Source organism: Diadema antillarum, unplaced genomic scaffold (assembly GCF_040938485.1).
Source record: "Diadema antillarum isolate AM-2024a unplaced genomic scaffold, OU_Dant_1.0 scf00000006, whole genome shotgun sequence".
NCBI lineage: Eukaryota > Metazoa > Echinodermata > Echinoidea > Diadematoida > Diadematidae > Diadema > Diadema antillarum.
Genome location: NW_027270895.1, coordinates 1,140,628 through 1,168,424, shown reverse-complemented (window position 1 = coordinate 1,168,424; position 27,797 = coordinate 1,140,628). Strand labels below are relative to the sequence as shown.

General features: G+C 36.3%; 1 protein-coding gene across 1 annotated transcript in view; it reads right to left on the bottom strand.

Moving 5' to 3' along the window:
* Window positions 1–27,797, bottom strand: part of LOC139715629 (otoferlin-like) — a 141,286-nt gene that overhangs the window by 43,771 nt on the left and 69,718 nt on the right. The window contains exons 29-34 of the mRNA XM_071627189.1: window positions 26,323–26,593; window positions 24,681–24,719; window positions 18,956–19,440; window positions 17,738–17,851; window positions 6,732–6,798; window positions 5,648–5,799 (exon numbers count right to left, since the gene is read on the bottom strand). Of these exons, the coding sequence (XP_071483290.1) occupies window positions 5,648–5,799; window positions 6,732–6,798; window positions 17,738–17,851; window positions 18,956–19,440; window positions 24,681–24,719; window positions 26,323–26,593 (1,128 nt within the window). The remainder of the gene's footprint in view (window positions 1–5,647; window positions 5,800–6,731; window positions 6,799–17,737; window positions 17,852–18,955; window positions 19,441–24,680; window positions 24,720–26,322; window positions 26,594–27,797) is intronic.

Below are 27,797 nucleotides of genomic sequence, written 5' to 3'. Positions count from 1 at the left end.
GACCTTCCTACAGAACGGGTCACTCCAGATAAGCCTCCTTTCACCTACACAGGAGTTGACTTCTTCGGGCCATTCCGAGTAAAGAGAGGTCGCAGTGAGGTGAAAAGATACGGATGTGTGTTCACCTGCCTTGCTTCAAGAGCAGTACATCTGGAGGTAGCACACTCCTTGGATACCGATTCCTTTGTGTTCGCTCTGAGACGATTCATCAGCCGTAGGGGGTGCCCCGCAAAGATATACAGTGACAACGGAACAAACTTCAGAAGCGGACACAAGGAATTGAAAGAAAGTCTTGCATCGCTGAACAGCAGTAAGATTGGAAGATTCCTAAGCCAAAGGGGAATGGAATGGCAATTCAACCCTCCAGGAGCAAGTCATATGGGAGGAGTTTGGGAGCGTGTAATACGTTCGGTTCGTAAGATTCTTGAAGGCCTCCTGAACCAGCAGCTCATCACAGACGAGGCGTTGATGACGTTCATGACTGAGGTAGAGGCCATTCTAAATGCCAGACCCTTGACGCAACTGAATACCGACCCACATGACGACGAACCTCTTACACCCAATCACCTACTCCTGCTGAGGAAGAGTCCATCCCTGCCCCCTGGAATATTTACCAAGGATGACTGTTACACCCGACGAAGATGGCGTCAGGTTCAGTACCTCGCAGACCAGTTTTGGAAACGTTGGGTCAAAGAATATCTACCTCTCCTCCAACAGAGGCAGAAATGGACAAAATCCAAACGAAACTTCATGCAAGATGATCTAGTCCTGGTCGCAGATGACTGTGCGCCTCGTGGGCAGTGGCCTTTAGGTAGGATTGTGGCCACGTACCCTGATAAGCTTGGTTGGGTCAGGCAAGTTGATGTACGGGTGGGTCTGAAAAGCTTCAGGAGACCCATCTCAAAGTTGTGCCTTTTGGAGGCACGAGGAGATTCGTAACTTGACATAAGCATCAGTAAACATATGGTACATCTGTTATGTTTATCAAGTTGTTCATGCAACATTGTGTGATGTACAGTTTGTAAAATAATGCTGAAGCATGTGTTAAGTAGTAATAGGACAATTACATCCTTCGTTGTGTAATTAGCATGATTTGGTCTTGGTCGTGGCCGACAACCTTCCACGTGGACAGTGGTCATTGGGGCGGGTTGTGGAGGTTTTCCCAGGAAGGGATGGTAGAGTGAGGCAGGTGGAGGTGAGAGTTGGCCACAAGCACTTTAGGAGACCTGTAGTAAAACTGTGCCTGCTACAAGAATTATCAAAGAATTGACCGCTTACAGTAATTGATCTAGTGAATGGAAGTGTCCTTACGTTATGAATTATAGTATTTGAGATTGTTATATTTCTGTATGTTACAAGGGTAATTGAGTTTATTCATGCTGTGAACGAGGTATGAATTAATGAACGAATGTAATCAGATTTGATATGTATGCCGCTAAGTAAATTTAGGAATGATCTAAATTGATAGTTAGCTCATTGGGGCCGGTATGTTGCGGCATGAATGAGATGGGTCTGTAATGAAAAGACTAAAACTATGAGCCTATGCAAATTTATGCAAAGAAGACCCATTTTTCTCCCCTGGTAACAGTCCCCCCAAAATGAAATAGGCCCACAGTTGGTCAAGCCCAATCTTAGCAAGGCCAAGTCCACATAGCAACAGTTTGCTCATTGGATAACACCTTAGGCAAACATGCAAATTAGCCCAAGGCTGGTAGGAGATGCCAACTCCTCACCATAGCCACATCACTAAGACAAAGGAAAGTCCAACGGCCAACATCATCTTTCATGTTTAGGAACTTTTACACCAAGAATTTGTGGAAACCAAGAGGCCAAACAATTGGTGAGTCAAACATTGAATTTAATATAAGTCATATTCATTACTGATGTTAATTGTAGCATCATGTTGAGTGTAATTAATGAGAATTAATCCTCAAAAAGTTAGTAAGATTTCATCGGAACATAAGAAAGTTTGCATTAGCTATGCGTGCACGGACGGTCAGTGCACTCTGTGTGTGTAAATATTATGCCTGCACTGTGTTGGTATATACTCTCCAGTGGAGAGAGAGAGAGAGAGAGAGGCGGAAGGAGAATAGGCCAGTGCAGGACTTTGTTTGTTGCTTAAGTTAGGGTTAATACTGCATAATTGTAGCTGTGAATAGTAGAATACACTATTATGTTCATTGTAGATATATTCCAATCTTATATCCCATGTTTATGAGAGTTTGAAGTAGTTAAAAGAAGTTTCAAAGTTTGTTTGTAGCTTTCTATGAACCTAACTGTGTATGTCAGTGTATATGTATGCGTAGTGAAATTAGGTACATGTATTCAGGAAGGAGTACACACACACAGGGGTTCGTAGTTCGGTGCACTGCGTTGTGGTAGAAAGTCCAAGAAAGATACTGTTGCCATAGGAACAGTTCTCCTCTGCAGTGAGGGTTGTTCGCACAGTAGCTTAATCAGGATTAAAGTTAGTTTCGTTTTAGGTGCGTGTTAATTGCAGGATTAAGCACTTGATTGCAAGGTGCGTAGCTAATTATAAGCAACATTGTATATATTAGTGTTATATACCTCAGACATGTATCAATGCTGTGATACTGTTTCATTTATTAGTTATAATTAGTAACTTCATGGTTAATAATGTACGTTACATATTAAGCGATTGTAAACATCAACTTATGTTGGTACAAAATGTTGTATATAGTGTATATTACACGCTGAACTTGCATTTATTATGTTTAACTTCTTATTGCATTTCAGCGAACCACTCCACGCCTATACACTCCACGCCAATACACTCCACGCCAATACACTCCACGCCAATACACTCCACTCCAATACACTCCACTCCCCTACATTCACTCCGTGTTTACACTTCAAGTTACACTCCACGCTTCATTCTATGTATGACACCCAACAAGAACGTGTATATTCCATGTTTCATACAATGATCAACGTTTACGTTCAACGACGATTAACGGATTGGAACTGCACTTGTTGTTGTGACTGTTTGTTTATTGAAGGAGTGCGTTCGAATCAACCTCCCTGTAGCTTATTTACGCTGGAGAAGCTACATAAACCATACACTCTTAGAATTACTGAATAAAAGCCTTAAGTTTGAAAGAAGCAGACATGCATGAGCCTTGGTTAAAAGTATAAAATGAAATGACTATGAATGCTCTTGTCCCCTTGTGTGTCTACCCATACGAGTGAAAATGTGAGCAAACCACTATATTCTTGTGTCTTACACCGCAGGTCTGTGAGTGCAGAGCAGGAGTTGACAAAAAAAACGGCACAAACACACACACACAAACACACACTAAAACAAAAACAAACATAAATATGCAACAGAACAATGAACATGCTGAAACGAAATCAATCAACACAAATCAAATGTAAATATCATGTAAAAGTGCTCAATCAGCACTAACAGACATGAAGCTGCCATGCAGCTGCAATATGAATGTTTGTGCTAAAGTGAATACCAACATTTACTTACTAGCCAATTTTCACTATGGACCAATTCATCCATGTAGTCATTTAATGTTTTATTCTGTTCATATCATCCACGGGGACTCCAGTTAGAATAAAAGAGAGGTCTTGAAATACATCCACAAAAAGTAATTTGTACACATATGGGCTGAATTTTCGTGCTGCAAGGGTCTTATTCAGGCTTTTGACTGAAAACTTGCGTATCTATTTCCACAATTATCTTTTTTTAATTATCATGACTGTCAATGACATTCATCATTATACCTCATCAATGTTGCATTTTAAATCATTATTATTACTCTAATCTTTACCAATCATTAGTACTATAAATTTATAATCATTGATATATAAATCATATTATTACTCTGATCACTATCAATTATTATAACGAGCGATTCTTAATTGTGTTTTAGTTATTGTTACCATTCCCTTCATCTTAATACTTAATGTTATCACTACTACATCAGCCTCACTGGTGCTGTAATACATGTAGATTCCCCTGGCAGGCTGAAGGAACCACAGAGAGATAACTCTTTGCTTTGGTTTCGTAGTAACTTGTTTCACATTTGACTTACCTTTACTGAAAAAGTCTATTCCTCGAATTTGAAATCATCTCCTACAGTACACATCAATTTAATTTTCTAGAAAAAACTATAATGCAGGTTGTTTGATGTCAACACCACATAGCAGCAAATTAAATTTGATAAAATCTGGGGATTCACAATTTCCCAATGGCTGGGACAGGGATGAAAATTGATAAGAATTTTTTTTAAATGCTTTAAAAAATTCAATTATTTCAAAGAGGAAAATAACGGTTGTAAAAGAACAAACTTAAGATAACATAGGCACAAAAGGTGCAATTTCTGCAGACAAATGAGCATGCAAGATGCAAATGATGGAAGCTAAAACCCAAGTATGACAAACATGAGCTGGAAAATTCATAGACTATGAGTGAAAACAACAGCAAACGACAGCAACAAACCAAATACGGCTTCAGGTTTGCGTGTTCAAGGCAGTACTTCTGTGCGGAAGTAAACGGACAAACGGACAAAAAAAACAAGGTGCGACAAACATGAACACAACTAAGGCACAACAAGCTTTGTACTGGTGAGATCTTACCTCTTCCTGTGGCGGGTTTTACAAATGACCAGGGCGAAAAAAAATATGTCAGATTTTTTCCACAATTCAAAGTTTCTTCTTTCACAATGGATGTGTTATGCTCACATTTTTAGGATATAATACCTGAACAATGAACCTACACTTTTAACATAACAATCACAACCGGGGCACAAAGATTCTATGAGGTCTAATAGCACAATAATTTGGGAGAGCTCAATACTAAAACTCACTTTCTACCCTATTTAGAAATAGGCATGACTGGTGTAATGTTATACACTTTTATGTTGCTTAACCACATCTTTGAAAACCAATATTATTCATAATCATCATCATCACCATCAACATCAACATCACTGCCACCATCACCATCATCATAATCATCATTATCATATTTGTTGTCATCATCACCAAATGTTGGGGATCAATCAACCAACCAATCAATCAATCAATCAATCAATCAATCAATCAATCAATCAATCAATCAATCAATCAATCAATCAATCAATCAATCAATCAATCAATCAATCAATCGATCGATCAATCAATCAACCAATCAATCAATCAATCAATCACCATCATAATCATCATTATCATCATTTTTGTAATCATCATCACATGGTATCATCACATTTTTATTGCCATCTTCATCATCAACAAATCTGAATCTCTCATTCTACCTGTCCATAGTCGAATCTTCCTAACCGTCGCTTGGCAACCACTACCGGTATAAAATGCTTAACAGCATCGCCTTTGGCATCATCTTCTCCATCACCTTTTAGTTTCCTCATTAGCCCACCTTTGGTGCTAATCCTCATCTTCATTTTTCTTGATCTTTGACATTCACGCACTCCTTGGAGGGGAACTTCACTTCAATTTTTAGATTTGCATGCATCCTATTGCTGTTTGCTTACAAGCTTTTCTTGCTTTGCAGATGGCTACAAAAGTATAGATCCAAACTCAAATCGAGGAGCCATCGGAGACACTTTCTTCCTCCCCCTACCCCTTCCCCCCCCCCCTTCCCAGATCCTCTAGAACCTACCTCCATCATGAGGTCCATGAGGCTCTCATCGTCGTCGTCACCCTTCTTGATCATCTTGGCGAATCCTCCCGCCATCTTCTTGAAGTTTGCACCCTTCTTCTTCTTATCCTTGTCATCCTTCTTGTCTGCAGCTTCCATCGTCACCAGCATGTCTGCATGGAACAGAATACATACAACCATTTGTGACCATGCATCACAAAACCAACAAAAAAAATGCACCCCTTGAATTTACATGAGGACTCAAAAAAGGCGAAATGGGTCAACAAAGTCAAATTTTAGTTTCCATACATTCTGAAAGAGCTACTCTTCTTCTACATTATTATTGAGTTTGGAATCATAAAATGAAAAGGAAAGTAGGTTTTCAGCAGTTTTTTCTACAACCTTTTTTTTGAAGAGTAGTGTGATCAGGTATTTTTTGAAAGTTCACTTTAATCATGGACAGAACGTGTTGATGCTCATTTCAGCTTAATCTGATAATCCCTTCATTGTTGTTTCTACAGCGGTTTACATCCTGGCTTTTTTCTTTTCTTTTTTTTTGGTCCTGTTCATTGCACAGCTAGCACAGTTTTGGTAAAGATTAAAAGTAGGCTTCCTAGCATATAGACTACACAACATTGGTTGTGTAGGATACATTGTACGTGTGTACCTACTTTTAACTCATTGAAGATGAGTCTCGAGTATACTCGGGCAGGTGTCTATGGGAAATGAGTGCTGTAGCAAATCAGCCTGTCCTCAATGGGTTAATGGCTACCATTGTGTTGGTAGCTGCACTGCATGTCCATGGAAATATACATTGTTTCTCCCATACCCAGCCAAATCACTTTTTGATATAAGGAATATATCATATTATGTAATATGAATATTTAATATAATTTCTAATATATATCATAAACTTGTTGATTTGAATATTCATAAGGACTGGCCAAGAAATGTTTCCCCCAAAAAATGTGAAATTTCAAAATCTCATATCTTCCGTTATTTTCTTATCCGATTTTTGAAATGTTTGTATTGTTCTGTAGGGAATATCCCTTTCGTTCTTTTGAAGTTAATTAATTTTTTGGGTGGATTTCCTCTTTAAAGATACCTGCATTGACAGCATCCAAGTGGTCATCTCCTTCTTCATCTGCCCCTCCTGCATTCTCAGCTTGCTCCTAGAAAATAAATATTGTATTTTTTTCAAAGTTTAAAGGGATGGTAGAGAATTGGTTAAGATGAGAATTGGGCTTTTTATTTTTTGTAAGATACCAAGAAAACACTTCAATATGAAATAGTACAGACCATACCATTCTACAAGGAATTCAAAGTTTAGTTGATAAAAATAGGATTTGGAATGGCTGAGACATCCAAACACACAGTACAAAAAAAAATCCTAATAAAAGGTGGGTCCCACCTCCTATTAGGATCACCCTGTTTTGGATATCTCGGCCATTTCAAATCCAATCTTCATCAAATAAACTTTGAATTCCTCTTGGATTATATGTGCTTTCATATTTCATAAAAGGTTTCTCATTATCTCAGCAAAAACAGTCAGAAACCTGAAGTCAGAAACCTGAAGTTTTGGTCTCAACCAAAACTATGATAACTTTAAGCACATATCAATATTCAAACTATTACTTTTCAGGAAAGAAAGAGTGTAGAGTATTTTAGATTACATATTTGAATACACCTCTAAAATACTATCAAAATTGATCATGTTACAGTCAAAGGTATGTGCCCATGAATAGTAGAACCCAAAACATATGTGGCATTTATGCAACACAATGGACTTGCATCAAGGATTCAGATAACATATATGTTTATCTTGTATATGATGCTCTCGGGTGAATTGTAGTTACCATGCACTAGTATGAGAATTATTCAATGTTTAAATTAATGTTTGGTAGAACTTTGTCAAATACCTTTTTTTTTTAATGACGAGAGTCCAATAAACACAAGTCTTGGGTTTGACAGCATTTTGAAAAGGAATGCCCTTTACCATAACTAATATTGGTAACATACAAAATGCAATTTTCACTTTATTTTTTCACTAAGAGGAGAACTGACCGTAGCTTAACTCTTTATGTGCCACATTCGCACGTCCGACTCAGTCGACGGCATGCCAACTTCGCATATTCTGCTCAACAAACAAAGCCGCCAAGACCGATCAATAAACCGCTAATTACTGCTAATCCCGCGGCACAATGAAAGCGTTTCTTGTGCTTTTGTTCCTCTCATATACGACTTGCATTCTATGTGGTGGTCGACTATCAAGCGATGTTCCCAACTAGATTTGCTCGTACATTCTAAGTTTCTGTCACGGTTTTATGTGCAAAAGTCATGCCTTTACAGTAATGTAGCAACTGGTCATTCAAAAGAAAAATTGAAAATAGATTCGTCATACAATTTATATCGTAACAAAGCTTGGCATTCCTCCTTGACTTTGCCTACTATTATGCCCATCTTAACAGAAATGTGTAGAAGTTATACAAATCGGAAAAGCAGAATTCTTTCTCAAAGCACGACTATCTTCGTGTCTCAGAATAACGTGGCACACAGGGGGTTTCCACCATGGCACATAAAGAGTTAAGTATCAGCCTTAAGAAAATACAGGAAAGACTCATGTTTAATGGTGCTGCAAGGTACAGGTATGATACAGCTGTATGTCAACAAATTTACGTTTCATCACTCTCATACAAAGTCTCCGTTTAATCTACAACAATCAAATAGAATGTCACATTCCAGTTATATCATGTTTCCCTGCTTACTTAAACTGGTCTTCACTCATTTTTTCTTTTTTCATTTTTTCCCCATTTTTTTTTTTTTTTTGGGGGGGTAGAGGCTTTAGAGGGTGTGTTATGTTAATATAAAAGTCATTTTTTGTGGGTTAAGACATAAGAATAAAATTCAAACTATAATCATTGTACTACTGAAACTGCAAACAACCACAGCAAAATTGTAGATGTTCAATCTTAATCATGGTTTCCTTCACGTGGCTGCTATCAAAAGGCAACATTGAATCTAAGCATGGAACCACGGATCAACAGATTTAAGTCCCCTCTTGCAGACAAGCATGTATTTCTACAAAAGAAAATGCATCAGTCTTTTCTTCTAATCTTTTCCCAAACCAAGATTAAAAGTGGTAAGGACATAGTGAGGAAGATAATTTGATGATTCTTTATCAGTCTTCCATCGTCACATAGATTGACATAAAAAGAAAATTATATGCAAAATTACAAATTAGCTGTTTTGCAAACTTTGAATCATTCTATTACCTGTTGTCATCTGTCATGGATTTTTCAAAGATGGTATGCATTGCATTCTATCTCAGAAAATGCCACACACAGATCACTCCACTAATCTACAAATCACAGCTTCCAGTATTCAAACATCAAAACCAGAGCGATTCCTACAAGCAATCAGTATTAGGCTAAAATCATCCCGTCTGAGTTTTTCAGGACGTCTCCAGAAGAATCGGGGCAACTTAGCAGCTCTGGCACACTAATTAGTATTAATCAAATATTAATTAGATATTAACTATGTGTTAATTAGTCTTGATGAGAAGAGTGCAGGATGAAAACTGACCAAAAAAAAAAATAATACTGACAGGTGGATGCCACTTTCCTACCTTCAATAGTCTGTAACTAATTTCTAGCAGTAGCATGACATTGATATTTACAGTTTTATGTATGAACAGGCAAACTATATTCTAAGCCATGACTTGTAATGATTGTGATGGAGAGATACAAATTATTGATTAAAACCTACTTAGGAAAATTGACAAGTGGCAGTTGCTTTTCCACCACGGGCACTATATCTAATTTCTCTCTCACACACACAGCTTATGCGTAAAACAGGCAAACAATTTTAAACCACTCCTGGTGATGATTAAGAACAGAGTGACACAAATTATTAATGTTAGAACTGGATTTCAATTAGTGTTTTCAAAAATCAAGTTAAAAAAAATAAAATAGGGTGTGTCCATTAGCTCACCTCCTCTTCTTGAAGCTCAAGTTTGATTGTATTTGACAAAAAATAAAAATGTACTTTATACATATTTGTAAAGAATAAAGAAATGATCCCCACAATGCTAATGGAAAATTTAACATACATACACACACAAAAAACCAGAATCAAGGAAAATGTTGCCAATTCTATTATGTACATGTACATGTACGTAGGTACATGAATGACATCAGAAAACACAGTTGTCTACATTTTGACTCACTGAATATCTGATTTAATGCAAACTCATGCTTGCTGCAGTTGCCTTTGTTTTGTTTTTGCTTTTTCCATAGCTTGTAGCCTTGATTGATTCTGATAATTGGTGGTAATCTGATAATTGCCATTTCTTTCCCCTCTTTCTTATGCGCGGGTTCTTTCATATGATCCGTTAAATGACAAGTTTGTTTTTGTTGCAACTGAAGAAAAAGGAAAAAGTTTGTTTTTGTTATTAAATCTGTCTCTTACATGTTTGTGCATAGTATGTCTGTGTGTATGTGTATGTCTGTGTGTGTTTGTGTATGGAGGAGGGGGGGCATGTGTGTGTGTGGGTGTGGGTGGGGGAGGTAGGGGTGTGGATGTGTGTATGAGTCCTGGCAAGTCGTGAATACCCCATGATCCTGGCTCATTTCACACTACTGATTGCTAAAATCACACTATGATATGAGAGAAGGTACAGTATACTGTCTCTCCCTACCATTTCAGAACTTTGTGCTTCTTTAAATGCACAATGCCCAACATTCATAAAGATACAAGAAGTACATTTAAACCATGTGTTACCCCCCCCCCCCATTTCTCCCACAAAGATACATGTAGAGATCATATATTAAGTGCTGATATAATTGTTCTGTGTTGCTCACAACATGTTATAACATATACAATGTACTTTTCAATAATAATTACGGCTGGACTTGTCTCTGTCTTGCACAGTACTCTTAACAAACATCACTGCAGTGTGTGTTCCCCTTTCCTATATCAGACTTGATTTACCAGTACTTCCTTTTAGCAGACAACTCTTCCTCCCATTTCTAGTATCTGTTACATTGCTTTTAAATGATATCTCCCTCCACTTAACTCTGGATATACTTCCTTTTTGCAGGCACTCTTTCCAGTAGGTTTAATGTGCCAATTACATTTAACCCTTTCCCAAAACTGGACTTACTTTATTCTTGCTGAATACTCTTGCTATTTGTAGGCCCTATATATATTTTTTCTCTCTCTCACTTCTGGGGGAGGGGATTCGGGGAGGGGGGGGGGGGGGGGGCTACAAACGGGATATTAGACTGTCATATTATGATATATGAATGGAAGGTACAGTGGTGGGGGTGGGGGGAAGGGCAAGGGAGCCAAGGATGTGTACACAGAAAAAAAGAATAGCATTGAGATTGAATAGAATATGACTCCCTTTATTTCCTTTCTCACCTGCGGATTTATCTTCACTCCAGCTGCAGTATAAGTTCCCTTTATCAAACAGAGAATACCATTTCTCTCAGTTTACAAAAGGTACAGTGTGTATGAGTAATTACTCAACACAGATAATGAAAAAGCTTATGTCGTTACCATAGGACCCCCAGCAAAGATATATACCATATGTATGTTAAAGCAGAGGGTAGGCACAAAAAACAAGGGTATCTATATACAAGTATAGACACGCAATTGTAAAAGTATGTGTGAAAAGAAAATGCAGCTGCATTGTGTATAAAGTAGACATCCAAGAAGTTATAAAACCCTTCACGACATATGGTGGGTAACATAAAGGCAGAGGGTGCTGCCACATAGAGCAGTATACGTGTACATTATGTAAGCAGCCGGTTTCTGAGGGAACACAAGGTACACAGCAAAAGCCTTGTACATGCATGGTTAATGCCCTTTTAGTGTACATGGTGTATATGTACCCTTGGGGAAAAGAGGGACAGTGTTGATAATAAACTTGGAAGCATGAATACATGAAAATAATATGTAATCTTTGATAATATACAATGTATACTCCTTGTACTCCTTGTAGATGCATTGCACCAAGTGATTGATGTCAACATATAGAATGCACCGCAAACAATATTTTACCCACGGTTAATGAGAACAAATATCTTTTCTGATTCACCTGCAGTGTAAATAAGACTACAAAACTCTAGAAAAACTTCAGAACCAAGCATAGATTTAGCTGTAACACATTAGGTCAGAAATTTGTGATATGTTATACTTATGTTTGGGATTGGCTCCGTATCCAGTGATAACTCAAATCAGGGATTAAATCATAACTGTCCTAACTTTTCCCTAATTGGTGAATTCCTTTGCAGGAAGTCCACATTCCACAGCTAAGTTATGGCAAAGCTCATCACAGAATGAATGTCAGATGTGCAAATAGCGCCCTCTACATCAAGACCCTATCGTATCTTTACAGAATAATACACGACCACAAAATGGGGAATATTATTACAGATTTGTGTGTGTGTGATTAATATGTTTGCAAATTATATACAATGTATAAAAGACAGACACAAAAAGTGAAATTATGCTGATATTTCATTCAGTTCATTTTTTTTTAGGGGGGGGGGGAGGGGGCATTTGTTTGTTGAGGTGCGTTGAATAGAGCCTTGACTTGCAACGCACAGTGTTTTGCCATGTCTTGAAGTGTTATCACGAGACAGGGTGTTCCATTGTGTGCGAGCAATCAAAGAATTCATACATATTGTATACCTTGCATTCTGGCTCGAACTGTTTAGTAAGTATCTACAGCATTAAATCCACTGGCAACCAAAGCACGAGTTGAACTGTGTGTATAGCTGGCTTTAAAGACCATCAAGACTGCAAGATTGTCTACAAAATTTATCTCATTGAGTATGGGGGAGAAAAAAATTGATAACACACACACGAAAAAAAAAAGGCAATTCTTACAGTATCCCCCACAAACAAACATTAACAAAATTCAGGCCTTTTACGTGGCTTATGATTGTAGTATTCCTACCATATGTGAAGATTTAATAGTTACACTGTACCTACCACATGGTTCTCCAAAACACATTACAGAATATGAGATGATAAATGAAAGTGTTATTGCAAATAGATGCCATTAGAGATATGACAATATGTAGTGTTACGCAGTCTAGTATCAATATATTCAAATAAGATGGAATATGGCCAAATGATGACAGGTTAGAGCGTGAGAAAAAAAAAATTGGAGTATTGGCAAAAGATGACAGTGCATGGATGTGGTTAGAAACACCTCAAACCTACTAGAAAATCAATGTTATGAAATACAGAAATACAGCATCACCACCTGCTATGCAAAAACACAAAATCTAGTATGTTAAAAAATTATACACGCGCTGTTACATGTGAATGGAAAAAAAAAAACTGACTTTGAAATACAGGTCACCTTTTTTTCCTTGAAAGTGACAAAATTTAGTCAATGTTTCCTCTTTAAAGTTTAACCAACAGACTACACCAATATGGTGAATCATGTGGAGTCTATAAAGATTGGAAAATCTTGCAGGGGACAATGTTGATAATACATGTACAATGTCATGTACATATACTTCCATGACATATAAAAGACATGTTTAGTAAATCAAGGATTTTTTCCCTTCGTTCCTTCCATTTTCCAAACCTACTTGTGAAAACATCCTATTTTCTATACCGATGATACTTTCAAACTTTGAATTAGATTTTGTTTCACAACTTAAATCACCGAAAGCTTGTCCTGTTTTTGCTGTCATGCATATTTGAAAACTACAGTTTCTGCAATGCACATACGCATCTAGCTACAAATATCAATAAAGAAATTATAAAATGTACTCTAATCATATGATCTTTATCTTTTCTTAGCCACACAGAATCATTATGTCAAAAAGCACTGCCCAATTTGAAGTACTTGGAGTACAGTACCTGCAAGCTTTAAGGATATCCTAGCTAAATGCCACATTCCTCCACTGTATACTGTTATGTAACATGTATATGTGGGGAGAAACAAGTTTTTTATGTGCACATAAGTTGTACATGTCATTTAACGAAATCATTCTTTAATTGAAAATAGAAAGCAAAATTTGAAGAAAAAAAAAATCTTTTGGGACGTCTAATTTTTTTCATTTTTCCACCTGATTTGGTACCAATACAGCACAATAACGACTACTGACAAAATATTTGTGTGAAATACCTCTTTGTGCTAATAATCGTGGATCCTTTTAATTAAACAGCAAGAGAAAAGTCTATTTGGAATTTTTTTAACCCAAATTATTGACCTACTGTAGGGTTTTAGAAAATGAGTGCTGATTAAAATCTTACATTGGCAGCAGAAAGCACTTTATGGTATTAATTAGAGAAATAAAACCTTTCCTTTATGAGACATTGACAAGATATCATTTCCCACAGAAAGATCATTCAAATAGATGTGAGTAAATTGTGTATATATGCAATCAGACAGAGCATTTTCTTCATATAATACTGATAACTGGAATAGAGTGAAATATTGACTATGTAGTTGAAAGACAGATGGTTTGACACTCCTCATGCATACAATTCTATATAATGCACTCCATATAACTCTGACAATAGGGTGTACAGTTGCAATCCATGCAATGGTTTATAGAGAAACCTATATTGGAGATATTCAGAGATAAGATAATGATGTATGGGCATGCAATCACTCTACAAGATATATTGAATAATTATATTGAGGATTGAGGCATACATTGTTTAATGTAGGAGAAAGAGATTACAATATCATTGCAGTATATGCAATGTACTATAAATTCTCGAATACTTTTCATGCTCAGAACTGACCAACTTTCGTCTTGCTAGTACTGCCTTCATCTTCAGTTTTGGAGGTGGAAAATTCAATGGGATATGATTAAAATATAAAAACAAAAATCAAGAGAGAAAATACAGTTATATGTATTTAACAAGCAGAGATTTTCATTCTATTATCATTGCATGGAAGCCAAGAAAAAATTAAAGATCACTGTATGCATGCCAAAGCATGAGAATATAATATAAACACACAAAAAACAACATTTCTTGGATGATGCTAAAACAAAAGTGTTCACAAGAGTCCTTGTTCCCTTGTTCTTTAAAAAAAAAATGAAATCATATCAAGCTGTAACTCTTTGAAAAGGTGGTAATTGATCATCATTACTTTGTGAGTAGTAGGTTGACATGAAATGTGCTCAGATGAATTTGTTATCTTAGTCATGAATGTCAACTGTGTGCAGTTTTATTACAGGTTAAAGCACTTTTTAGACCCTCTTGTGATATTTAGTTTGTCCAATGAAAGCAATGAGCTTTTCTTCATACAGCAAATATGAAGACAGCACAGTATATGATGGCAAATGTATGCTTTACTCATAATCAAAATGTGTGTCATGCGATGAAGAAATTAAAAGCAGTTAGCTCAACCTCTCCTGTTGCCATTTTAAGCGTTAGAGAGACATGGCATCTTAAATTATCATCTTAACACAAAATGCAGTGCAAACGAGCAAAAGCAAAAGAACACAACTGATGAAAATGCAAAACAACATTATGGCGCATCGCCATTGAACAAATACAACATTTAAAGTGTGCTTTCATATAACAGACATCCTAAAGTGATACACGAGGTACATGTCCTCTTGCATGAATAATCATACAGAGATAATGAATTATTCTTTATGATTCGTGATAATCCTGCATTTGTCTTAAATATAGTAATCTCTCTTTACACCTTGTCTGAATTGATTTAAAGAAGTTTATTGTCTAAAATCATTGAAACTTTCTTTGACCAGTCAACAGATCGAGAAATTCAAAGAAAACAACAAAACAAAATCAATGTTTACACTTTGGCACATGTGGGGTTTCATACATTACTAAAGGATGTCTGTTACTGCTCTCGAGAAGGTCAAATTTCAGAGTTTATAAATTGCACATTTCAAATGCACAAATATGTGCAAATTGTGTTTCGAAACGCTCATTTTCAATACCACAGCAAAGACAAATTTACAAAAAAAAACAATGCTCTATTTATTCAGTATGAACAAACTGTCATTATGTGCTTTGAAAAAAAAAATCATATATGGCAAGTTTCCTGTTAGTGTGCATTTTTAGTTAAATTTCAATTTGAGTCAGTGTGGCTCAGAAATCAGCATTTGTAGGATTCTTCAGACAGCATTCTTAAATCCTGCCATGCTTTGCATGAAGTGAGCAATTTAATGTTGCAAATTTTAAATATTTTGATTCAATTTGATAAATAAACTCTCAAACAGATTTGATGAATATATACTTAAATTTGAACAATATTTTGATATTCTCAAACAAAAATTTTGAATGGGGTTTGCGTCATTTATCTGAACTCATGGCAATTCGGAATTACAAACTTCATTTCAGATGAATAATCTGTATCACTGATAAGAATCTAGTCTGAGGAAACTTGCCTTAAAAAGGGAAAGTTTTAACAAACACACACATGTAATCAATAAATGCAGAGCACTCAGCAAAACATTCAGTGAAGATTTGAGAAAAATCATACAATAAATCCTTCTTTGATTCCATATGGTGCTCTCTTTAACTGAAAACTCTCTCATACTTTGTGATATCACAGTTTCCAGAACATATGAAAGGAAACGATGATTTTTTTTCCAAGAAATTGATAAAGAAATTGAAATTACTTCACCACAATGCATTGAAAATGACATTTGCAGTAATATATCTCAATAATAAGTCAAAGGAATGTGCAATTTCACACTGAATACAATGCAATTCCTGTTTTTACTATTACTGTGTTACTCTAATAAGGCGACGTCACAAATTTTTGTAGAGTTCTGATCTAGCAGGCACAGCATGCAGAAATTATAATTAAGATTAAGAATATTGAAAAATTCCCAACTTATGAACAAATTAATTATGCAATTTCAACCATATTTTCACTGCTGTTCTGCTAATCTCTCTGCATTTACTGGACCACACATGACATGATAGATGAAACTTGCCCTTGAAACACAGCAACACACACATGGAGAGCACAAAAAAAAAAAAAATCATGTGATTCTCACCAATTCCTCCTAAATGTGGTGACATTGATGCAGTATTTTGAATATGGATGTGACATTTTGAGATAATGGAGCTTTCTTCTAGCAGTGCATAATTTTTTTTTTTGCTCATATAGTTATTTGTAATTCAATGCAAATACAATCTGTGCAATGCATTAAAAACATTCCACTTCATATTTCATAATAGTGGTTCTGAAAATGTATTTCACGTTACAGATACAATGTATTCTTCACCCCTATCATATTACTTTACTTTCATAAAACTGCCATTAAATATTTTCAATCACGGCAAATTTTTTAACAAAGGCTCACAAAAGAAGAAATAACAGGCAGACAAGTGTAATTTCAAAATGAAATTAAGTTTTGTAATACATTGGGTAAATGTCTAAGATTTGACTTGACATGAACTTAATCTTTTGTCATGCACACAGAAGAATGTTGTAACATGAACACATTCTCACATTAGAAGGCAATACTATTGAAAATGCTGTTGAGAATGATATGTGGCTTGCTAACACTCCTTTTCTATTTGTATGAAATACTACAAAATGTACTGTTTGATAGATGAAATGAAATACAAATAAGCCTAGGAAGAAAAAAGCCTAATAAAGCTGTTTGTGAAAGCCGTGAAGCACAAATGATGCTTTACTTATGATTTAGATATGGAGGTAAAAACAAATTTGGAGCCATCATGCATCCGATTCTCATATCTTTTTATGTGTGTTTAATCAAGATAATGTAAAAGACAAAAGATGCCTGTATTTCAATGAGCATGAAAAAAACTGTCACACTTGATTTTCAGAAAGTAAACACTTTGGAAATGCACTGCACAAGAACATACACTGCCACATCCACAATGAATCAAAGCGGTACAAGAAAATTAAAATTTATATGACTAAGTATTGGCTGCATCCAAGGCTTTCGGCATTGCTGTCATGGCAACAACATGCACTGGACCAATAGCAATGATTTCAGTTTTGTTTGTTTGTTGTTGTTGTTTTTTTTTTTGGGGGGGGGGGGGTTTTCTACTATGTTACATGTAAAATTAATGTATGTATTGAATCCACACTTACACTGTAGGTCGCGGTAGTCTTACCTTTTCGATGGCACTTTTGGTTGCGAAATACTTGGACCACCAGTCCAAGGAATTCTCCTCATCCTCGTCCAGCTTCTTCTTGCCGGTAGGGACGGGGGCTTCAGCATTCTCTCCCTACGGAACAAATAATACACACCAGTGGTCACACTTTTCATCACTGTGATAACCATTCTGCCTGCCCCCCACTCATACTTTGTATTATGATCAAACTTTAAGTTTGCAATTTTTATGTGACAATGCCTTGAAAGGGAGACTTTCATCCGATGATCTTTTAACATCTTCCTAGTATCTCCCCCCACAAAAAAAAAAAAGAATCAGTAAAGCGTCTATTCTTAATATCATAACCACAGGGCAATGAGCTTCATTTTTGCCCCATCAACTCCATCATGGTACAGTGGCTCACACAATGCAACCTACTATTAAATGTATAAGCTGTTATTTTCGCAAGGGTTTAATTAATTTTCGCAAATTTGGCGAATCATAGTTGGATTGCGAATTTAACAACACGTGAAAATGCATTGATGCACTTGGGTGATAGTGCGTTTACCTTCGCATTGGCATCGATTCACGAAAAACAACATCTCATGAAATGTCTATGACCTCTTCATTCGCGAAAATAACACCAAACACAGTATTTAGGGCAGTGCTGCTGCCAAGCCTGTAAAAGGAGGAGGGGGCTGAGCTTGGAGTGTGAACAGCCCCATTCTATTCGGATTCTCACATGTGATCAATGGGAGAACACATTTTGCATACCAGATAATTAGTTTTATAGCATTTGCTCCTGCAACAATTGCTCCCATGAAATATCTGCACACTAAGCCATAAGCCAAATATAAATTCTACCTACAACATAACCCTAATCCTAATCCTCACATCAAACTGTACCGAAAACCCTATCACAACCCTAACCCTAAGCCTTGTCCATCTTCTTCTTCTTCTTGTTAAGTTTGCCTCCTTTAATAAGCTGATTCTTGCAGACTAGATTATTGTTACTTACATTACAATACAGTTATTTACAGACATTTACAAGCACAGAGCAAAAACAGTATGAATAACATAGACTAGCCACTGTGATCAACCATTAGTCGATTTTAGAATGCTCCCACAGGTGGCACCGCAACAAGTCCTTGGAGAAAATGACTGGGGCAATTGTCGCAGGAGTAAATGTTGTGTCACCTAGAAAACTGTATCATTGGAAGACAAAGTCATCCCTCATACCTCTTTAGTCTCTCCTTCCTTCTCTCCATCTTTTCCTGGTTCTTTTCCAGTATCTTCCTTCCCTGCTTCTCCTTCGGCCGGTGTCTGTCCATCCTGCGGCTTTCCGTCCTTGGGATCTCCGTCCCCGGGCTTCTCGTCCGACGCCGGCATCTCGATGATGGCATCCCCAACGGGTTTTCCATTCTGGTCCACAGTCGGTTTCTCCACCGTAATGATCACGCTTCCCGCTTTCGAGCCAGCCTTCGAGCCCGCCTTCGAGCCCGCCTTAGACCCTACCTTGGATCCCGCTTTCGACCCGGGACCGCGCTGGCTGGTGGCATCCGGAATCAAGGCCAGGGCATTGCTGCCGGGTATGTTCCCGTTGCCGGCCTGCGAGGGCGCGTATCCGTTGTTGCCCGCATTGCCAGACTCGTTGGAACCGGCTTTCTCGGAGCCACCAGAACCTCCTCCTGGTGTGGTGGTGTCACCTGTTCCAAGCTGGTCACCTGATCAATTCAATAAATGATCACCTGATACATGTGAGGATCTATGACTACACATCAGAACTGATTTAGTGGGAGTGTTAGAGGTAAGGCATTATGCAAGTATTGATATTCCCGAGCTGGCTTCTAATGCCATGTTAAGTTTTTCTGCTTCCTTTCATGCTGATGTTTCTTACAAGTGGTATATACTATGCATCCTATCTACACACCTTCAGCATAAGGTCCTTAACCCGTTGAGGACGAGTCCCGAGTACGATATATATACTCGGGCAGATGTCTATGGGAAATGCGTGTTGTAGCAAAATCAAACCGTTCTCAACGGGTTAGATAAATGATAAACTGCAAACTGCAAAGTTATCCCTCTTCCCTTGAAACTGTCTAAAAATAAACTGTTTCATTGTAGTATCTAATGAGAGCTTTGCCCAGTGTATACAGCCATCACCCCTTTGTACAGATAATTACAATCTCAGTTTACCTTTTCCTCTTTTTTTTTTTGAACGGTAAGAATAATATTGAACTTACATGTCCAATTCATATTTAACAGCACTTCAATTGGGAACATCCAGCATATGTGCATTAAGATTTTGTTTTGCTTTAACTGAAGCAAATCTTCTTTTTATACTTTTATTTCAGTTTCAAGTCTTTACGTCTTAAGACATGAAATTTGAATTGGGAGATAATCCCGATGATTCACTGCATGAGATAAAAAGAAGATCTGATGAAATGAAGTGCAACCTGTCTCAATTATCAAGTTCCAAGATACGGGTACACATTTGTGTGGTTTGGTGTCGTATCATTTTTATCATCTTCTCTTTTTTCTTGTTGTTGATTTACTATTCATTGTTAGCACTTTATGGTATAGAGTAAAATATTTTCTTCTATTTGAGCCATTTACTGTTCATATATATAATCGTTTGTGTCAATTGCCAAACTTTAAATATTTCTCTCTTGATATACAGTTGGTGTATAACTGATTCTTACACAAGCAATACGTTAAAGAAGACTGTAAAAATTCCTTTTTTTTCTTTCAAATTGATAAATTTGTGTAAATTTCTTGAACTGTAATACCTAATTAATCTAACCAGTTCCACAAAATCTTTTCTCCAATATAAGGTAAGCAGTAAGATGCATATTTGTTTTAATTTCATTACTTTTATTCATTTACATATTTTTATCAGTTACATCAAATAATTTTCAAATATAAGATAAGCAATAAGACTTGGACATGTGGAGTTAACAATGACAAGATGATAAACTTTGTTTAACAAAATTCCCCTATAGGGAAATGGGTTAAATAGTCAGTGCTTTCTAATGGTAGAGAATTATGTGACCTTGTCTGACTAGATGGGCATTATGTGAGTATGCATTTCTGTCAGAAAGTGACAACAGAATGAGAAAAAAAAAAATACATATCCCACACTACCCTAAACATATGTTACTTTAAATATGAAACATCAAAGACGTATTTAAACATCATGCAGTGTACTCTTACTGTATTATTAAAACAAGACCACAAGTAATGATAAAATGTGATTGATCAAACATAATTACATCAAACTGGTGATAATGATAAGAAAACACATAACTTATGGAACAAATACATGTACGTATAAATTCTTCATGCATCAAAGATGGCAACATTCAATTAAAACTCATGGTCATTTAAAGTACTTGAAAGTAAGTAAAGTATTTAAAGTAAGTATTTAAAGTATTTAAAGTATTAGCACTTTCAAGTACTCTTCTTACAATTCTTTCTTTTCTAAATTGCCAGTACTTCAGGATCTACGCAAAGTTTGGATTAGTAAATCTCATGTGTCAGTGAGTTTGGCGTTACTGCTGATTCAATAGAAAGTTAGGCAGTGTGGAGGGCAGTTTCTCTTGACAAGACGACGTCAAGATCATTAAAGAACACAGGGAAACCAAGAGTTATTACTAGCATTCTGATAGTTTTTGGATTTTGAGTTTTCAGCTTGAAAAAAAAAAGGCCCATGATTTGTTTCATAACAGAAGGAATTTCATGAGTTTTGCCGCTTCAAAATATGAAGGTAGGAGGCCTCATTTTATAGTAGTTAAAGGGATGGTATAGTATTGGTGAAAGTGAGGATGTACACGGTAGCTTTTAAATGTTTTGTGAGATTTTGAGAAGCCACTCTATGAGATGTTAAAGAGCATACAATTCTGAGGACAACTGAAAGTTTATTTGATGAAAAGTGGTTTGGAAATGACAGAGATATTCCAAACAAGGTGTAACTCAAAGAGATCCAGTTAAAAGTCGTGGCTTGTCACATTTTACTAGGATTGCTTTTTTGGATATCTCAGCCATTTCAAGACCAATTTTCACCAAATAAACTGTGAATTCATCTGAGAATTACAAGTTCTCTAATATTTTATATGAAGTTTCTCTATCCCACAAACACACACACACACACACACACACACACACAGTTGGAAACCTGAAGCCCCAGGTAAACCAAAACTGTACCATCCCTTTAAAGATTAAACACATGAACGGACAACAAAAAACACATGATATACCAGACAAATACAAACAAATGAACAAACTTTGACAAACAAAATGAGAGCATTGAAACACAAATTAGCCATCTGTACTTCAGAATGAGGTTTCATTTGAATGACATGTAAAGCATGGAATTCATTGTCGTCATCTGATATCAACAATGTACCCTTCGCTGCTTTCAGATGATAAATTTTGTGAAAGCAATGAGAGAGAATTCAGGAAATAGTCCTGTTGTCGTCATTGTCATCCTTTCCTTCTTTTCCTTACATCCTTCCTTCTCCCTCTAAACTGTTCCTTCCCTTTGTCTCATTGTTTGTCATGTCTACATTCCTGTTTACTGTGAGTGGCATGTACATTTGTACCTGTGTGTGTGTGTTTCTGTACCTTCACATTAAACTATTCTATTGTAAGTTTGATGTATTGAGTGGCCCACATTCTTATAAGCTTGTCTTCTTTACGAGTCCCTCTTTTCCATTAACGCAATTATTTTGAACAATTGAATATGCATATTCTTTTGTTGTCGTACATTTTGTTTTGTTTTGTTTTGTTTGTTTTGTTTTGTTTTTTGGAACTTGTATTTCTAGATAACAAACATGTGTTTTCGGAAATTAAATTCCATTTAAATTGAAATTTTTATATTTCACAGAACGTTGTACATGATGCTCTGACAGGTGGAGGGAAACTACAATTAGAAACAGTGTTGACTAAAACTCAAGTTTAAGAGAGAAAGAAAGAAAAAATGCCTCCAAATATTATATGATTCAAATTGTTTTATCTAGGGTCTGTAATATCCATTAACTTGTGTGTCAAAGTGTATGAACCATACAATATTGTACTACACCTACATGTACTTTGCGTTGAACTACAGCTGTAAACAAACATAAAACATACTGCTGTAATTGATCAGCATAATGTGTTCACATGAGTGGACCCTGTTGTTTCCTTTATGGTGGTGATCCAACTAACAATGCACATATATGAAATGGGTGGGTCCTGGTCTTTTTCACAATTTAGTGTAAAAGTGGAAATTTTCGCGGTGTTGAAATTTTGGCGCACTTCGTACAACCACAAACTAGCCCGAAAATAAAAGCACATGAATATTTTTGCTTGCCATATGTTCCTGTGTGTGATGCCTTGATTTGGCGGATTTAAAAACACGCGAAACTCTTCTCACCCGGCCAAAAAATTAGTCGCGCAAAAATATCCACTTTTACAGTAGTCTAAAACATAAGGGGTGATTCAAAGAACACGACTATTAAAGGAAGATGTGCTATGTTTGTTGCACATTTAACAAGCTGCACAGGAATAGCTTGTCATAAATACAGCATACTCAGATATTACAGTTAAATTCTATTAAATGTAGCAGCTGGTTTTTTTTTTTTGGGGGGGGGGTTGTATTTGTTTTTGTTTTTGGGTTGTTGTTTGTTTTTTTTTTTGCTGTTGTTGTTATTGCTGAGCTTGTTGTTTGTTTGCTGAAAGCACTCCCTCACTGCCAATAGGTTAATTCTGTTGATTGATTACAAATGCTATCCAAGTTAATAATCATTTATACTGATATGTTCAATTTAAAAAGACAACAATGCAAATAGACAATGAAGATGAAACAGAACAAAATTAAAAGACTGGAACTATCTACTGTGTGTAGCTGCTGAATATATTTCATTTGAATTATCTGCATTGTCGCTTTGTTTGTTTTTTTTTTTTTGTTCATGTTAGTATTGGAGGTAACACCTATTTTACTACAGAACCAGGAATTTAATCACACACATCAATTTAAATAAAACGGAATGGTTGAATAATTATGAAATTATACTAGATGCAACAAAATTGACTTAAAGATATTGCACAGCAAAGATGGGAGAAAGATCTCACTTATTTGAAACAACTGAAATGCCAATGAGTTCAGAGCAACCAAAAAAAAAAGGATTTAAAGACCGAATAGTCAGAACAAACCCTCACATGTGTTAGCTGCATTTTGTTATGATTTAGTCTGTCTAGCAATGACAAGTTTGGCTTTGAGGAAATGTAGATCACTTTTGGAGATAACTTTGATTCCTTAACCCGTTGAGGACAAGTCCCGAGTATACTCGGCAGGTGTCTATGGAAAATGTGTGTTATAGCAAAATCAGTACGTCCTCAACAGGTTAAAATGAGAAGTGATCTGAGCATCTAAATACAGCTATAAGAGAAATACCAGAGATTGGAAACACATGAACTTGTGCACTAACTAGAAATACAATTATTTAATGTCTACAAAGTCTAAGCAAATTCTTTGTTCCAGTGAAATTCTGCAAGCATTTTTTTTCAATGAAAAATGATGATACATTAATGATGGAGCTGAATTAGGCTTTGCTGATTTTTTCTTTCTAAACATAGCCTCGGACTGTTAAATAATTAATCATGCTACACTTTGTATGAGAAATTTTCAATCTAGTCTAAGAAAAGCTGAACATAATCTTTGAAAAAAAAACATGAAAATTTATCAGGAGACCAAAAAAAAAAAAAAGACAAGGCACTGGTATTACATTGGACAGTTAATCAGAGTGTAACACTTGAATACATGATGCATGCTTGACATGAGAGAGAATAGTTACACAAAACTTGGCTAAAACAACACAACTCTACGTGTACATTACACTAGTATATAAATATTACAGGGAATGGGATGGAGCTGAGAATCTTTGGGTGAAAAGTTTTGACAGGAAAAGATGTTGGTTGAACCTACCAAGCTTGGCAAACGGATTCTTGATGGCGGAAAAGATGGCTAAAGTGGTACATACGTCACACACACACAAACAGATAAACATGTCAGAAACAGATCTAAGACATTTCTAAACAAACATACAGCACTTGACATAGAAAAGAACATTTGAGTAAACTCATTATTTCAACTTCTTGCTATTTCAAAGTCGTACATCGAGTTGGCGGATGTGCTGCAAAATGAGAAAATATAACAAAGTCTAACATCTTTAATTCTATTCTTAAATCATTGGCTCCTTCATACTATAGATCATTATCATTTCAATTTTTTATTTTGTGGTGATGGTGTTAGTAGAGGTTTAAGGAAAGAAATCATTACTTTTTCAATGAAAACTGGCTGGCTTGCCATTGTTGTTTCCATTAAATGATGAAAAGGAAGCACAATGGCTGGAAGTTTGGATACAACTTGGACTAAACCATCAAAATGAACACAGCATGTACCTTGTGAATGTGAACTCTCTATCTGCATTGCAGCAAGTCTGCTATTATAGCTACCTTGGTGGGATTTGAGATCACCTACATTGTGCTGCAAATAAATTATGATCTCACAACCTTAATGAACAGTGGAACTCTGCAAATTTACTTTCAACACTCTAATATGGGCAGGCTTGCTTATGATATGCTTGGCATTGCATCAAACAGACTGCATATTTTATCTATGATGATACCTTTCAAAAGTCATGAATATTTGCAACTCTACGTGGCTCCACTTCATATGATGTTTTTTTTTTGTAACAATTTCCTATCCAACCTAACAGGATACCAGCTTGAAATCATATTGACACTATAATCATAAAAATGTTGACTGCAGGACTGAATTCTAAAAGTATACCTGTTTTTCTGTTTTATTTCATACTTTATCAAACATGTCTGCATTGGTACATAAAAATAAACACATATACTGCAGCTTAGTGTTTCGCTCCGCAAATATTCATGTTTTGATGACAGTGCAACTTATGAGCGATCGAGTTTATAACTAATTTGCTATACTCATATCACATTCTCTTTCTTCAGTTTGTGTGTGTGTGTGGGGGGGGGGGGGGGGGGAAGAAACTACATAAAATTGATAGTACATTTCTGGTGCACCTCTGCCATCACTGGAAAGTAGGTTGTACTCATATGTTGGATTAAATGAGTTGCTTCACTTGGTTGCTAAGGAAGCAATGCAAGCTTGTTAGCAACCTTTGGACAGATGGCTCTAGAAAATGCATGGGTGTGTACGTTTCAATGATACGGACTATTATCAAGATGGCCTCTACTATAGTAGAATTGTAGGGATGTTCATACAACTTTCCCTAAACAATCTTGCCATGACAATGTAAAACTCATCCTGCGTGGTTTTACCATCTTGTAAATAAAATTAGTACCACAAATCTATTATAGGCACAGCCACCTCAATGAGAACAAGTCAATCAGTTTGATAGTGGAATCTACCACTTAATGCAATAGGGGTGGTCAACTCACAGTCACTCTGCAGATTTCTATCATCAGTATAATGCTGAAATCTACTACTCCCTAAAAATACATGGGGGTCGTCAACTTGAGCCAAAATGTTTTTATCACTGGAATAAAGGAATCTACCCTTTAATTCTTTCGAAGGGCAATGCTATTTTGATACTGGAAATACAGCAAACTGTAACTATCCTGAATAGTGTATATTCTATGAATTCTTGTGATGTTAGACTCTACCAACGTAGACACCACGGGGGTGGCCAACTCACCCTGCTCCACCGGTTCCTCGTCCTCCTTCTCCACCAGCTTGTAGGACGAGAGGTTGCCAACCACATGGGTGCCGACCAGTGTGAAGCGGCCAAACTGTCTGCAGTCCACCAGGCGGATGGTCAGCGGTGGGCAGTAGAGGTCATTCTCGGGCAAGTCCTGGCAAGAGTTTTAAATCATGGAGAAATTTTACAATACATGCAAGATTTTATATAATAATATCTTCTGCATGACAACTATAAGAAGCTATGTGTAAAAATTTCATGTGTGAACACCATGTATTGCTAGTTCATTGGAAAGAAATTGTTTGTTTAGATAATAAGATTCTAATATATGAAATAGATTACTCCTTTTCAAAAAAAGAAGAAAATAACTATAGCCTTTAGAAAGAAAGTATTATGGAATAATCCAAACTATGATGACTACTACAATCTACAAGAGCACAGTTACAACACCATCAAGGAAACAATTTTCTCATCTGTCACAAACAAAAAAAAATTCACTGTAGAATGAAAAAGACTTTAAAAAAGAAAAAAATATATATATACATATTATATATATATATATGTATATATACTGTATATATATATATATATATTCTCTGTGCTCATACTGTCACAGACTGTTGCAGAAAAATTTCAACTGCTTTTTCACTATGTGGCCGTGTATGTATGCCAAAAGATTGCTGTGTGAATGATTGTTAAAGGACAAGTCCACCTTCATATACATAAGGATTGAGAGAATGCAGCAATATTAGTTGAACACATCAGTGAAAGTTTGAGGAAAATTGGACAATCCGTCCAAAAGTTACGAATATTTTAAGTATCTGCGCAGTCACTGCTGGAAGAGAAGACTACTACAGTGTATGATGTCACATGCGTACAACTATATAAGGAAAATAAAAAGAGAATTTCACAAAACTTTACTTTTTGAATAAAGTGCACATTTCTTCGACTTGCTACTGACGTATGTTAAGGGTAATATTATTCCCCCTGCCATCTGAAAGAGAGAAGTCGAGTGTTCTTTTATTATGCGAGAAAAATGGAAATATGTTGAATTTTCTTTATTCTTTCTTTATATCGTTGTACTCATGTGACATCACAAGCTATAGTAGTCTTTTCCTCCAGCCATGACTGAGCAGAAACTTCAAAAATTCATAACTTTTTAACGGATTGTCCGATTTTGCTCAAACTCTCATTGATATGTTCTATTAATATTGCTGCATTCACTCAACCCACATGTCTATGAAGGTGAACTTGTCCTTTAAGTTAGTGACAGCAATGACATCATCAGTTGGGAGCTGCACAGCATTCTTGTTTTGAGACTACAGCTGAGATGTAGAGCTCCACATTCACTCAGACTA